Raw genomic sequence first — 15,305 nt, forward strand, 5'->3', positions numbered from 1 at the left:
TCAGCCGGTGCGGTGGGTGCCAGCGGCCATGTTTGTGTATATGTTCCACGCTGGCGTGGCGTAAGCGTTTAATAGTGTGCAATAAGTTGCTGCAACAGTGCCCAAAGTGCATTAAAAAGTTCAGTAAGGGTGTTTAAGCACTTTTCGCTGAGGTTTCGCACATATTGAAGCGCTTGCTAAAATATTTCCTCTACAAGTTTTTACCCATCGCAACTGCCATCGTTTGCAAATGAAATTAATCTTGACCGTGTAGCAGCGCGTCAAGAAAATGTCGTTAAGTCGAACGAATGACATTCGATGGGAATGACATTAGATTTGCCGTGGGGCTAGGTTATTAAATGAATATGACACGTTGCTCCGCTCAGAATACAATTGTGCTACTTCAATGAATCCTAAAAGTTTCTTACTGTGAGGCGACCTTGGGTTTACGGGCTAGTACTTCGAATGGCAACTCGTATTATTTCAAATATCGCGTACAGTTCTTACCTGGCGAATGGAGTGTACGTAATGGTTATTTCGGGTTCGAACATAGCTTTCGATGCAGTAGGGATCGATATTTTGAGCTTTCGCTGCGTCCCTACTAATGATTGTTGCCACATGTACTCGCTGCCTCCAAACGACACGTGGGCGCGTCGTCGTCCGCTTTACAACGGAAAGGTGGCATCCGTTCAAGCATAAAATTGTCGCATCAATACATGCCGCGAACGGCAAGGTCGTTCACTGCAAAACAGGAAAATACTATTGACCTTCAGCCCTACTCGCATGGTTGGACTTTGAATCGGTTAAAATACCAATGAAAATGGTATTGCAAAATAAATGCTTAGCTCACTTTGAATTGTAATATGACAGTAATTTATTTATGGGAGTATTGACCGGGAACAAAGAGACGACTGTTTCGCATTCGTGATTTATCATTCTTCCGATTTTATTAGCTTAATAGACCATCGCAAAGACTGCAGTTTTATTCTAGCAGACGCGCATATAGCTTGCGTTCTACGAATGCGTTTTCGAAGCACTGGAATAGCTTCCGTCACGGCTGCAGTTTTATCTGCCGATGAACTGATTTTTAAGCTTGTTTCATGCTGTAAAGGCTGGCGAAGCTTTGTTCGCTTTTCTGTTTATGAGGCACGATGTGCAACTACGCCCATTGTCGGCAATTGAAAAGTACTTCCAAATGTGGAAGAATTTTCAGAGCCTTGAAGGTGTTAACTAATTGTTATATTCAGGAGCCGAACATGGGTCAAGTCAGACCTGCTCACGGGATTAGCAGTGGTTCTGGGGAGACCGATAACAAATGGAACGTCTGAGATACGTAATACTCGTGGAAGTGTTGTTTCAGAAAACCCTCGCCCATCGTTTCTCAGTCAGAGAGTTTTTTAGAGGACAATTCTCATGCAAAATAAAGGCACATTCATGAAGCAGTTTCCGATGTTCTTCCGCGGCACATCACCTCCAAGGTGTTCGTCAAATGTTTTGTTACTCCGACCCTGTAAACGGATGGCCCCCGTATTGGAGCTGTAAAAGCCTGTGGGAGCCTTCGTCTTACAGTAGACATCAGAAGGTTGGTGATGATGATGATTATGATGATGAAGACTTCATGAATAGCTTAACAATGCTCACTGTTGGGCTAGTTGGTAGTTCATTTTAGAAATAGCTACAGCGCGAACAGAAACAAGGACACAGAAATACTACGGGATGAGCGCTGACTTCCAACTGAATGTATTATGAGAAAAAGTTACACCTTTTATACGCCAAGCTAGCCGAGAAATAATTGAAGCACACGAAATTGAAAGGCTTCGTAGTAAATGTGTGAGCGGGGCGTCAATCACGTTGTCCGAAAAAGACACAGATTTCCTTTCAAACACGTGCTGTACATCGGGTATGACATAACTTGGTATCTGTATATATTGTGCCAAGAGCGTGAAGGCGTGTTGATGTGGTGGTGTGCTATCACATGTTCTATGTCTGTTTTTTTTTCTGTAGTTGTTGTTTTTCATCTTTTATTTTTTACGGTTGTTAACATGACGAGGGCGCATAAAAGGTGCAAGTTTTTATCATAAATTCATTTGGAAGTCAGCGCCCGCCACGTCGTCTTTCTGTGTCCTTGCTTCTGTTCGCGCTGTAGCTATTTTCATGAGTAGATTGTGAGTTACTTTATGGTCGCTAGATATCATCATGACTGCGTTAACTCGCAGCTTGAGACTCAACCCTCATTAACGGTTGGGCAATAGTTAGTATTCGAAACTATCCATCCCGGCTTCGCCTCCTCTGCCTGAACAAGCTCGCAATATTTTGGTGATTATTTCGCCATTCAGTAGAGTAATCGAATACAACGAGTGCGCATAACGCCTGTTACGTTTCAGAAAGCGACCTCACTGGTGGAATTCACAGTAAATGTTGGCCTATTTGCTTAACAACGGTACACGTAACACAGAGCACAACCGACAATCTTTCGAATTAGGAGCACAGCAAGCGACGACAGTTTTGCGCATGCGGCAAAGGTCACCGTGGGGCAAGTGTCACAGTCATGCAACAATAGCAACTTGTAACATCTATTAGTCGATGTCCAAATAAAGCGAAAAAGGTGTGATTGGGCAGGTCATGACGGCGGATGAAGGTCAACAGGTGGACCATCCGTTTGACGCAATGTCTACCTAGGGAGGGTAAACGGAATTGGAGAATACCAAGGATTCGATGGAGGGACCAACTCCGAAAACTCGGGGGCAGAAAAAAAAGACACGACACTCTTACGACTGAAATTGCTCGAAAAGGTTGGGAGAGGCCTTCGCGCTCCAGTAGACACAAACAGGTTGATTATAATGAATATATTAGTGGACTTTTTAAATCTTACCCTCCGCGGTGGCTCAGTGGCTAAGGCGTTGCGCTGCTGAGCACGAGGTCTCGGGTTCGATTCCCGGCCGCGGCGGCCGCTTTTCTGATGAAGGCGAAAAGCAAAAATGCCCGTGTGTACGAGATTTCGGCGCACGTTAAAGATCCCCAGGCGGTCAATTTCCGGAGCCCTCCACTACGGCGCGCCCCATCGCCTGCGTTGCGTCGGCGCGTAAAACCCTACTATCAGACTTTTCAAATCTTGGGTATTGAATGCGCCGAAGCTACATCTGGGTTTTGAGGCGCGCGGTAGTGGAGGGCAGCTCCGGATTAATTTCGACCCCCTGGTGATATTCAACAGGACTCTGCAACGCTTCCGATAAACGCTTTCATTCTGTCTCTCGCGTCTTGAAACACTGCGAAAGATATAGTTACCGTCAGCACGGGGCGGCAGTGCGTGATTTGCTCGTCGCAGCAGAAACGCCTTCCGTTTCTGCTTGGCGGTTGTGGCTTTCTTTTTAAAGCGGCAATCGAATGCGTTCATTAATGCAACAGAAGGAAAGCCGGCCAGTAGCCGCTACACTGCTGCAATGACGTACTTACAGCGGTCGAAGGACGCAAAGACCGGGAAAGAGAGAAAAATCTTTTGAGCAAGTTTCTAAGTTATCTGATCGGCACAGTGAAGTGCCCTTTGGCTGAGGTACTTTGTAAACCCCCTAATCTAAGTACTCGGTGCGTTGATTGAGTATGTTCTAAAAGCATTTAAGATTTTGAAAAAAAAAAAAAAGAAGTTGAAAAAAGTGTTGCAGGGTCGTTTGAAACGTGCCCCGGAATCTCGACACTCACGGGCGTTTTCGCTTTCCACCTCCATCTGTAACGCATGCCACCGCGGTCATATTAGCCTATGTTATCTTTTTTTTTTTTCGCGGGTACAATAACTGACTTATGAGAGAAGTCGTTGGCTGACATTGCTACCTTTCGGAGCGCACCGCGTCATTAAAGGAGTACTGACACGAAATTTCTCGCTTTCAGTTTTTATGCTATAAAGAATACCTATTGGCCCAGTAATTACGAAAATCGAACCGAAAGCCGTCAGCCGCCAACACAGAATTAATTATAGCACGTTTATTGCAACCAATTTAAAATTTGATCGCCGCGCGGGAAAATGGCCGTTCGAAGGCCAGCCTGCAAGCGGGCCAGCCTTACGTCACGGTCTCACCCGTGACGTCAGGGACGTTTTTCTTTCCTCCATGCGTTCGCCGCATCGTCTGCTACGATTGCACATGGTCCGCGACTCGCCCGCGCAGTCAACATGTCGTCTGAATCGTCAGACTCGGATGAGTCACTGCCACCCGACAGACATCACAACTTTATTTAGCCAGGCGATTAGGCTGATTAGGCTGGCGATGTCTTCGCCGTCGTCCGTTTTTTAATATCACTGCGGCTCGAACCGGCGCAGACCGTGATAGCAACAGCTTGTCGCCACTCTTCTAATCAATCTGATCACGAAAAAGAAGCTCCACATGCGAGAAAGTAGATGTTAGTGTGTTGAAAATTGTGCTAGGAGCTGTTATGAGCGCTGAATTTAAAAGTGGCGTTCAGATATTTGCGGCGATGGTAAGCCTACGCTGACCGGAAGCGGAGGTTCGGCGCTCCGCCCCAGCACTGCCGGCACCACGGTGCGGCGAGCAGCCGAAAGATGGCGCCACCTGCGCGCTAGAATCAAAATAGACCGCGGCAGATGTCTTGGTCACCGATCGCTGGAACGGAAATTATTGCCAAAATAAAGCTTCATATGCGAAAAAGGGGATGATTGTGTGGTGAAAAGTTGTGTGAGGGATGGTCATTCGCAGTTGTACAGATACCAGCGATCAAATAGTCGCCACGATACTAAGTTCCCAACACCCAAGGTGACCCGTGCAACCCCGAGCCCGCTGGCTTGGGCGACAGTTCTTGCGGCCGCCGGCGTGCACGAACTCAGTCCACGTTTAGCGCTGCATGTCGTCGCGTGGAAAATAATGCATCGTGGCGTCGTCGTCTATTTGCTCGGACAGGCTTCCACGAGCAGTACTTCGCATACCGCGAGCTTGCCATAGCACAACTTGGGCGAGCTCGGCGACGCGCACCGCCGCGTCACCGCGGTGCCCGTCGACATCGCGCACCGCGCAGTTATCGGCACCAGTGCCGAACACCATGCGCCGGCAACGAACTGAAGAGCAAAGACGTAGAACATGCAACGTTTACAAGCATTGCTCACACCTGCCCAAACGAATACCACCGACAACAGCAGCGCAGGATATCGTTTCCGGTTCTGAAAACGACTATATGACGTCACCCTGAAGCGGCCAGACACGCAGGCCAATGTTTCGTCACGCCGAAAGCGATTGCGCTAGTGCTGCCGACTTGTGGAAGCTCGCGGCCTGGACAATCAAAATCGATTTTAGATGTGATTCCGGCCTCGGATCGCTGCAAAAATTTCTGTGAGGCATCTGTACAAACTACTAAAGCCAATTATATCATTTTTTAGGTATCAAAATTTGGTGTCAGTACTCCTTTAAGCAACGGGCCGAACAGAGTCTGGTAAAGAGGTCGTGGTTGCGAGCCGGTGCTAGAATGTGAGCGGTTGAAAAAAACGAAAAAAGAATTAGGAAAAAAAAAAAAACAGGTTCTTTTCGTTTTTTTTACCCAGGATAATACTGACAAAAAAAATAAACACAGCTTCTCCCGGGGGAGGGGGGGGGGTATTTGTTGTGATGCGGCCAATTTGCAATGAGGGAAACGCTTTCTGAAATGGATGTCTTGAGTGAAATCGCGCGCAGATTTTGAGAGCGGAAGCTCTGCTGAGACTTCTGTGATGTAACATGTAACAATTACATTATTTTCAGTGTTAATGAAAAAAAAAAATTCGCCGCGTATCTGCTCCCTTTGTTGCAAATGTCGACGGAAGACAATAGTCCAGCGGCGCCCCTGACATGTAAATGCATCCCTTCTCTTTCACACTCACCACTCATGCTACTCTTCTCCCGTCTCGTTACTCCCAAAATAGCACGCTGCAGATTTGCTGGTCAATTTAAATTTACCGCGTTCCACTGCTCCAAGTCGGTTGCCTCGATGCCAGCGCTGCCGTACGGCGGAGACGCGCGTGAATCGAGGCACCCTACTCCAGCGTTTATAGAGCCACGCTGCCCCACTCCACGAGCGTGCCAAGCGGAACGCGAAACATACTAGTTGAACCTTTCGTTGCTGTTGCCGTTTGATTTCTTTAGTTCCACCAGGTAGCGCGGGCAACAGCAGGTGAGCGTTTTTGCAGTTGATGTAATATTTTATTTGCTATCGCAAAAACCAGGCATCCGTAATTTTTTAAATAAAGGAACCCTGCACATATTACTCATGTCTTGATTTTCCACCTTATATTTGCATAATCCCTCGTTCTTGTTTAATAATGTTGATAAGTATGAACATTAACACCGGGCTTAGACGTTTAGATTTGGATGTGGGTATAAAAGACTATTGCGCTGATTGTGCTCAGTTTGGCTGGCTGGTTGAATCGAGTGATAGACAGACAGACAGACAGACAGACAGACAAACAGACAGAAAGACAGACGAAAATTTTCGCTTTGAAGTATCCCAAGAAATAGTATCGTCTTTAAAAATTATTGGTTGCGTAAAAAGTCTCTTCAGGGATTTGAAAGCGAATGCCAGGGATTATTGAAGACTTTTTCCTACAGCATTGTGTTTGCGGTGCCATCACGGTTACCTGACACCACGGAGCAAGAATAAGATAGGAGGGGAAAGAAAGCTTCCTAGCACGACCAGATAATGTCACAAGTGCTCGTCAGACGTCAACCCAGCAACATCTGGCGCGGGTGAAGAAACTGCGCGGCAACCGCGATCTGCATTGCACTGCGCAGCCACGGAATGAATTGCGGCCGCTATCATTTCTTCCATCATGCGCCGGTATTCTCGTAACAGTCCCTTTTGAAAACGTCCCTTTTGAGTCCCTTTCATCGTGACGTACTTCCGGTTAAGCAGTGGGTGTTGGTAGTAGGTTTGTTGCGCTTGCGTTACGTCACTTCCGGTTGTTTGCTTTTAGCCAATCAGGGCTTGCCAAAAGGGACAGTTTTGAAAGGGACGCAAAAGGGACAAAAATCGAGAATACCGACCTAGGTGCCGCTACCTTCTCCTTCGCCGTCGCAGCGACGAAGCTTGGCAGTCCGCCTTGGTTTTCATTGTTACATTATCTGGTCGCTCGCCCGCGCTTGCGCAATGGGCCGTTTCCACTCCTATATATTCATGCCCCGTGCCTGTCACGCGGCAGGCATCCGGATAATCCGTGTTCCATCCCGTCGCGGTACCCGATTAGCACTGTAGTTACCATACTTGGCTTTGGCCCTTGACGACCCGGGTTCACATCCCATTCGAACCAAAATAAGTTTCTACGTACAGTAGACTAGCGACATTTCAGACTCTGATAATTCGTAGTGTTCAGTTAATTCAAAGAAAGTTCAAATTTTTGGTTGGCCCGCTATCCTTTCAATGTATTTAAAAGCCGCTTAATTCAAACTCCGTCGTTCGGTTGATTCGTACTTTTTGCGTGTTCATATTGGAAAATATTTACCGCTTTCTCGCAATTATTTGAAAATTTGCGTGCTTATAGAATCATAAAAGTCGAAAAATCAAAAAAAAAAAAAAAAAAAAACCACCCTCAAGCCTTCAAGGAAAAGGGCATTGCTAGTAAACAAACGTTTAAAACGAAGCACAAGGTAGACCGTGACGGTTCTCAACTTTGTAGCCACATTTAGCGTTTTCACCGTGTGAATTGCAAACCAAAACAACGAACAACCTCAAAAAACGTCTAAACATGATTGACTGCCTACACTTGTTGAAGCGCTCAAAATTACGCGGGCCATTGTCGCAAAAACAAACAGAAAAACGCACAATCACGTATTCGTGTGTCGCGTGACAGAAAAAAAAAGAATAAAAGAAAAACAACACGGCGGTTACGAAAGTGCTGCGCACTTGTGGACTTTACGCCTGTTTATTTTGTGCAGTCGGAGATTAAAAATGCTTAGAAACGAAACAAAATGTGATTAAAACCAATTCCCAATCATAATGTGTGCTGTCACTTTGCACAGAGTCATATATATGAAACCTTCTGATAATTCAAATTTCGGATAATTCAAACATAATCCTGGGGTCTCTTCGAGTTTGAATTATCGCGAGTCGATTGGATATTTCTTATTTATTTTTTTTACAGCGGCCGTAGCTTGTTTCATTCGTGTAGTTCCCAGCATTTATGGTCACTTTTTGCGTGCAATAAGACGCCTTACGTTCAAATTGTATTTCAAATTTCTTTTGTGTGTGCCCTGCACAAAGTGGCATTGATGTGTTCATCATTTCTTTTTCCTTTTGTCACTTTTTTGATTTGATAATTTTTTAACAAAATTTGTAACAAATCCTTTGTTTGAAATTATTACTGTTACAAAGCCCTGTTCTTTCTCTATCATTTCGTATCTTACACTTCAGCATGAATAATTTTCTGCGGCAAGAAAAAAAATTTCCTGGAATGCCCCAAAACAACCGATTTTTCCGCGGTCACGGAAGTGTTAAGGAGTATGCCCAATTTTTTATAGATCTGCGCGAAATCGTCCTTCTTTTTTCAATTTTTCATAATTTTCTGACAAAAAAAACACATAAGAAAAACCCTGTTTTTTTCACGCCCCTCAAAATTTTATAAAAACCTTAGTCTCTAGCCGGTGCACGCTGAACCTTGGCTGTCTTTATTCTGAGAACACGCACGGACGACGCAGATGCATCTCTGAAAGTGGTTTTGGCAATATTCGGAAGCATCTGGGGGGTACAAGCTTTTCACGGTACGCTTTGCGGCCAGAAGAGACTCACCGATAAAGTGAGGGTCGACCATGCCTGGGCCGACAGCGGTGCCGTTCGGCGCAGCTGGAGTGTCGGCCTCTACGCCTTTCGGGAGCGGCATGACCCCTGCGAAGGATAACATCGAGAAAGAACGCCACCAGTCAAAATGTGGCCTTCTTAAAGGGACCACACAGACAAAGTTTGTTTTATTCGAAAGATTTTGTTTTATAGTGCCCCCAGCGCTTGCCCGGCAGCACACGAAGCCGTATTAACTGATGAATTTATCAATTTAGACTTAAATTTTTATTCTCCCGCCGAATAGTCTGTTTTCGTGACGTCCGCCATGAAGTCACAGGGCGGCTATTCAAACGAACTTCCAGTGCGCCATTCGGCTCTGCAGCCTTGCTTACCGTCAGTCCTCCCAGCCGGCGCTACCATACTGAGCCGCGGGCCGTTGTCCGCCATTGCTTTGTTTTTGACCGTATTTGGACCTGGCTTGTTTTTGTTACGGTAGAAATGAATCGTTTCGTGAAACATGTGGTGTGCTCGACAAACAGGGTCACGTAAGACAACGTCGCTTACGGCAATCGGCCGGTGTCGTGTAAGACAACTCTAAAGCGGCGGACTGCTGTGCAGCTAAAACAAGCATAGTGCGCAAAGTACCAATAGAATTGCGCGTCGGTACTTATATGTTTACGTGTATTTTCATAACTTTCATTTTTTACCCCCCATTCGTACTGCTGTGAAATGAATATGCATCTCATTTAACCGCAAGCAGCTCGTTCGGCAAGGTTATAAGCCCTGCCTGATTTTCGTTTGATTTTGCCGGCCTCAGCCAATCGCACAGCTGGGCGCATATGACATCATAGGTTCTGTTGCAGGAAATGAGCTTTTTTTCTTAATGATATTTACATTTTCTTCCTAATTATATAGCTTATTTGAGCGAAGTGTGCGTTAAAACCGGTGTCAGTATGATTCTAGCGAGGCAATCCTTGGAACGAACCAGACCCATGTTTTGTATGCATGGGCCTTCTAAGCGAGTCAACAAGCAATTACGTTTTTGCGATTCCGTTTCAATCTAACTATGAAACAGTTTGGCAACAAATTCTGCCCATTTGAATTTATCCGAAACGCTCCACAGCTGGAAAATATTCACAAAAAAATCTTATCCGGAGGACACTCAACATTTTGAACTAGAGAAAAAATATTCACGTTTTACGATTCGTCGTCGACTGTGATCTATCACGTTTGTTGCACTGCTCTCGTTCGCGAGTTCACGAAAGGCTAACTTCCGCATTCACAAACCGAGCTCACATATTTTTAAAGAGGTACTATCTTTTCAACACCTCAACACCTTTCAAGAAAAAAAGAAAAAGAAGAACAAGAAGAAGAACAAGAAGAAGTTTATTGAAGTTCGTAAGAAAAGTACAAAAGTGAAAACACTACAGACAAGGGTTCCAAAGTCATTGACTGCATAGGTACCCTCGATGAGTTAATGCAGAGGTATTAATTACAAAGAACATTGGCAGCAACAATGCAACAATACAAGACGCTCCAAAAAAAGATAAAAGATGGTTCCCACCCCGCCCTGCGAAAGTAGATGACCAGCAAAGCTGTTGAAAACCACAGCAAATGCTGATTGGGGAGGGTATGAAATGCTTGTCGTCCTCTCGGTGGGCTTGTGAATGGCGCTCGGCTTTTATTGCGGCAAATGCTGGGTCCCTCCTTGGCACGAGATCGCGAGTTGGATTCGCGGCCGCGGCGGCCGCTTTTCTGATGGAGGCGGAGAGCAAAAACACCCGTGTGTACGAGATTTCGGCGCCCGTTAAAGATCCCCAGGTGGTCAAAATTAATCAGGAGCCCTCCACTACGGCGCGCCTCATCGCCTGTGTTGCGCCGGCCCGTTAAACCCTACAAATCAATCAATCAATCAATCAATCAATCAATCAATCAATCAATCAATCAATCAATCAATCAATCAATCAATCAATCAATCAATCAATCAATCAATCAATCAATCAATCAATCAATCAATCAATCAATCAATCAAATGCTGGGCCCTATGCGCTCGGCACCTTTATTTTTTTATTTTTTTATTTTAATACATCAAGGGCCTCCGCAGTGGAGGCATTACATGAGGGGTGGTACAAAAATACACTTGGTACGAGCATAGAAGGGTGACATTATCTCCATGATAACAAAAATAAAATGCACAACGTCGGATCGAAAAAATGTACAAAAATGCAAAATTCAGCGGACACGGATATAGTATCAACACGCAATGCATTAGCGGTAAGGCTGAAGCACAAATATGATGAAAACAACGAATAAAAAAGAATAAGCTTGAAATATCAATCATAAAGCGAAGGGCATCAAAAAAAGAAACGGCACCAATATATCACACAATCCCGGGCGCTGTAAGCGACGACTTGAACTGGTCAAGGTTTCTTAATTGAACCACGTGATCTGGAAGATTGTTCCATTCCTTTGTAGTGCGAATAAAAAATGACTGCGCAAATGTGTTAGTGCGGGGGCGAGGGTATGTTACTTGTAGTTCATTATTGCTTCGGCTAGATGCATGGGGTTTCGGCACGATGTAATTGCTGGGTGATAAAGAATGATAAAACCGGTGAAATAATGCCAGCCTCGCAAGCTTCCGGTGGTGGCTGAGGGGAGGAAGAGCTACGCGTTATTTCAGGTCTGTGACACTAGTAAATGATGAGTAGTCCGAGAAAGTGAATCTAACGGCGCGGTTTTGAATTGCTTCTATGTTATCGGTTAGGTACTTCTGATGCGGATCCCATATGGCGGCTGCATACTCTAATTTAGGGCGGATTAGGGTTTTATAGGCTAGCAGTTTTAAGTGAAAAGGAGCAAGTTTCATTGTACGCTGCAGATACCCAAGAGATTTAATAGCGCTGGCGATTAACTTGTTTATGTGGACGGTCCAGGAGAGATCATTCTTGATGTGAACACCTAAGTACTTATAAGACTTTGTGGATTGTAAGGAGGAGCCTGACAGTGTGTAATTAAAAGTTAACGGACTCGCGCGTCGTGAAAAAGACATTAATTTGCACTTGGAAACGTTTAGTGACATTTGCCAACTTTTACACCAGTTTGCAATAGTAATTAGGTCAGATTGTAATGTAAGTTGGTCTTGGTTACAAGTAATTTTGGCATACAGCACACAATCATCTGTAAAGAGACGAATGTTGTTAGTAATGTCGGAAGGCAGATCATTAATATAAATAAGAAACAGCAGCGGGCCAAGTACCATACCTTGTGGCACGCCGGAAAGAACAGGGGTTGTGTTAGATTGCGCGGCATTTACTACTACGAATTGCTTTCTTGTTCTGAGGAAGTTTTCTATCCAGTTGAATACAAATGAATCTAGATTTAGCAGCGATAGTTTGTACATTAGACGGCGATGAGGTACCTTCTCGAATGCTTTTACAAAATCAAGGAAAATTACATCTGTTTGGATATTGCTGTCGAGATTAACGTGTAAATCATGGGTGAAGGCGGCAAGTTGTGTTTCGCACGATAGTCCCTTACGAAACCCATGCTGTGAGATAGAAAGAAAGTTATTGCGCTCGAGGTGATTTATGATATACGTGAAAATTATATGTTCCATAATTTTTGATGGAACGGATGTTATTGAGATGGGTCGATAGTTGAGAGGTGATGATCTGTTGCCACTCTTAAAGGTAGGAACAATCTTCCCTAGTTTCCATTTAATGGGAACACAGCTAGATGACAAGGATTGAGCGAAGAGCAAAGCAAAAATGGCACTGACAGGAACCTTAACATTTTTCAGAATTTTTGAGTTTATTTCGTCTGGTCCGGTGGCGGACGACAGTTTCATATTTTTCATTATGTGAAGAATTCCGCTGGGCGTGATTGAGATCGGGGGTATCGGTTCTGAAATTACTGGTTGTGAGGAGCTGGAGGGGTTCATATCTGTTTCTGTCGTGAATGCTGAAGAAAACGCCCTGTTCAGTGTGATAGCAGCGTCTCTATCGGTGATGGGTTGAAGGAGATGGGTTAACGGCCTTCCAAAATTGCTTCGGGTTATTTTTTAACATATTTGTTAATGTTATCTCGAAGAAGTTTTGCTTGGCAGCGCGAATGGTCTTTGAAAGCTTTTTTACCGCACTTTGGTATGCTTGCCACGTAGGGCGATCATTTCTTGCCTTTGCTTTTCTAAACAATCTTTTCTTTCTACTTATTTCCTTTTTAATGGAGTTAGAGAACCAAGGCGCTGTCTGTTTGCTTTGAATAGTTACCGTTGGAACGCATTTGTCAATTAATTCTTTCATTTTATCAGAAAACAGCTTCCAGTTTTGTTCTACTGAGGGGTCGCAATAACCTTGCTCGAAAAAAAGAATAGAATTCTTCGAGTTCAGCGGTAAATCTTTCATAGTTGCCTTTTTCATAAAGTTTAATGTGCTTCTTTATCGGTTTTTCTGTCTGAAATGATGATTGAAAAAATGTCAAGATAACTTTATGATCGCTAATTTCCTTTAGGTAATGTACTGCCTGGATACAACTTGGGTCGGACATGAGGATCAAGTCAAGAATGTTGGCAGTGTGCGCGGTCTTTCTCGTAGCTTGGGTTATTATTTGCGTTAATTGAAAATTTTGAAGTGTAGCTAGGAATTGGCTGGACTCCCCAGTGGATCCATTGAATTGATTAGACCAGTCAATAGTAGGGTAGTTAAAGTCGCCGCATATTATTAAATTTGCTGCGGGATATTTTTTTCGAATAAGGTCAAGGGAATCATTAAAGTGCGTGCAAAAATCGGCATCTGGTCTTGGGGGGCGATAGCACGCTCCGATAATCGTGAAGTTTGATCGGGTTCGGCAAGCTATGTAGATTATCTCTAGGGGGCTTTGAAATTCTATTTTGAAGTGACTAATTGAATTTTTTATTCCAATTAGAACACCCCCACCTCGGTTTAGTAAGCGGTCTCTACGGTAAAGAGCAAAACCGGGCAAGTACGGAGTAACTTCTGAGTCGGCAATATGTGATGAAAGCCATGTTTCTGTAAGAATGACGAAATCGCAATCAGCTGATTGGATTACGGCGGATAGTTCTTCGCGCTTGGGAAGAACGCTACGAATGTTGGTATAAAGAATCGAGTATGTGACGTCAGTAGTAGATATAGAGGCATTCTGCGGCGGGTTACGGAGGGGTGAATGTGGCAGATAAGGTTTTGAGATATTTTCCTTTTGCTAGCTACCCCGTTCTGTCGTTTCTTTCCCCATTTTATGCACAGTGTCATAGTAGTATGTCTTCTTTCCAATGATCAGTTTTTTGTAGCGTAATTTAATGGGCGCATTCCGTTCACTTGGGCAAGAACTGCTCTATTTAGTGCCACTAGTCCTGCACGCCTGACCTTTAAACGATCTGCAAACATAATCTTTGCCAGGAACACATTGGGGGGAGGGGGGTTCTCATTTTCACAGGCGCCTTATCATCCGTACTGGGGTTTCGATGCTTGTTTTGTGGTTTCCTTAAACGAATACCGAGCTCTACCCAGGCGGCACAGAAAGTGTGCCCCAAGACCGGCCCGTCTATGGCCGCTTTCTGGCATGTCCGGCCAGCATCCAGGTTCTGGCAGCCACTGATCATGCGTTGAACGGCCAACATTCGGCAACCAGCGCTTCGGTATTTTTCCGTCCGCCCGTGTCCGGACGCACAACGGCAGCTAACCGGCTGCCAGATATTCAGTTCTATTACGGCTGCCGATGTTGAGAAAGAGTACGGCCGAAGTACGGCCTTAGGGCATCCGTTTTTTCTTCGGGAAGCGGTAATCGGCCGAAGCACGGCAAGCGACCGGCCACAGAATATGCGTATTCTTGCGGCAGTTGGTGTTCGAAAGGAGACCGGCCGGAGCGCGGCTGCCGTGCATTCGTTGTTTCAACGGTGAACCGCGCGTCCGGCAGTAGAGAATTCGTTTTCTTCAGGCAACCAGTGTTATGAAGGATACCGGCCGACGTACGGCCCCAGAATATACGTTTTTCATTCGGTTAGCTGTCCTCGGCCGAATTACGGCAAGCGAATGGCCACAGAATATTTGGCAACCGGTGTTCAAGAGGAGACCGGCCTACGTAAGGTATCTGGTTATACGTCATTTTTTCGGCAAACGCCATACAGCCGAACAACGGCACGCGCCTGGGCGCCGAGAATTCATGCACAGACGTGTTTGGAAGGAGACCGACCGGATTTTTCCGGGGGGAGAAAAAGCCGTTAGGGAGCCGAACGACGGGGACGCGTTTTTCATCCGCTCCGTGTTTGTACGTTTTAAATGAACGAACATCGTTTGTCAAACAGTAATGAGTGTTCTCGGTGAACGGGCAAGGTGCAAGGACTCACTGGACATTAGCAGGGAACCTTTTAGGCCATCGAAATGTCATTTATTGCCACAAGAAGACTGTGCCACACCGACGGGTGAGCTAGGCCTCGCCAGTCATCCCCGCTACCATGCCTCTGCCGCCGTCTTCGTCGACGCATCAGCTCAAGGCTATTCGCCCCCTCAAGAAATGGAGAGCATTGGAGACATCGACCCGGCAGAGATGTCCGATCCGAGATGGAGATGGTT

The 15,305-nt window shown here is 45.3% G+C and overlaps 1 protein-coding gene across 6 annotated transcripts in view; it reads right to left on the minus strand.

Annotated features, from left to right (window-relative positions):
• LOC144162409 (aldehyde dehydrogenase family 3 member B1-like) overlaps positions 1-15,305 on the minus strand; it is a 176,119-nt gene that overhangs the window by 117,939 nt on the left and 42,875 nt on the right. For all 6 annotated transcript variants that reach the window (XM_077692928.1, XM_077692926.1, XM_077692927.1 and 3 more), the window contains exon 2: positions 8,731-8,826. In XM_077692928.1, the coding sequence (XP_077549054.1) occupies positions 8,731-8,821 (91 nt within the window). In that variant the 5' untranslated portion in view covers positions 8,822-8,826. The remainder of the gene's footprint in view (positions 1-8,730; positions 8,827-15,305) is intronic.

The sequence above is a fragment of the Haemaphysalis longicornis genome, unplaced genomic scaffold (genome assembly GCF_048455015.1).
Source record: "Haemaphysalis longicornis isolate Haplotype H1 unplaced genomic scaffold, Haemaphysalis longicornis Haplotype H1 scaffold_12, whole genome shotgun sequence".
In the NCBI taxonomy this organism is placed as follows: Eukaryota; Metazoa; Arthropoda; class Arachnida; order Ixodida; family Ixodidae; genus Haemaphysalis; species Haemaphysalis longicornis.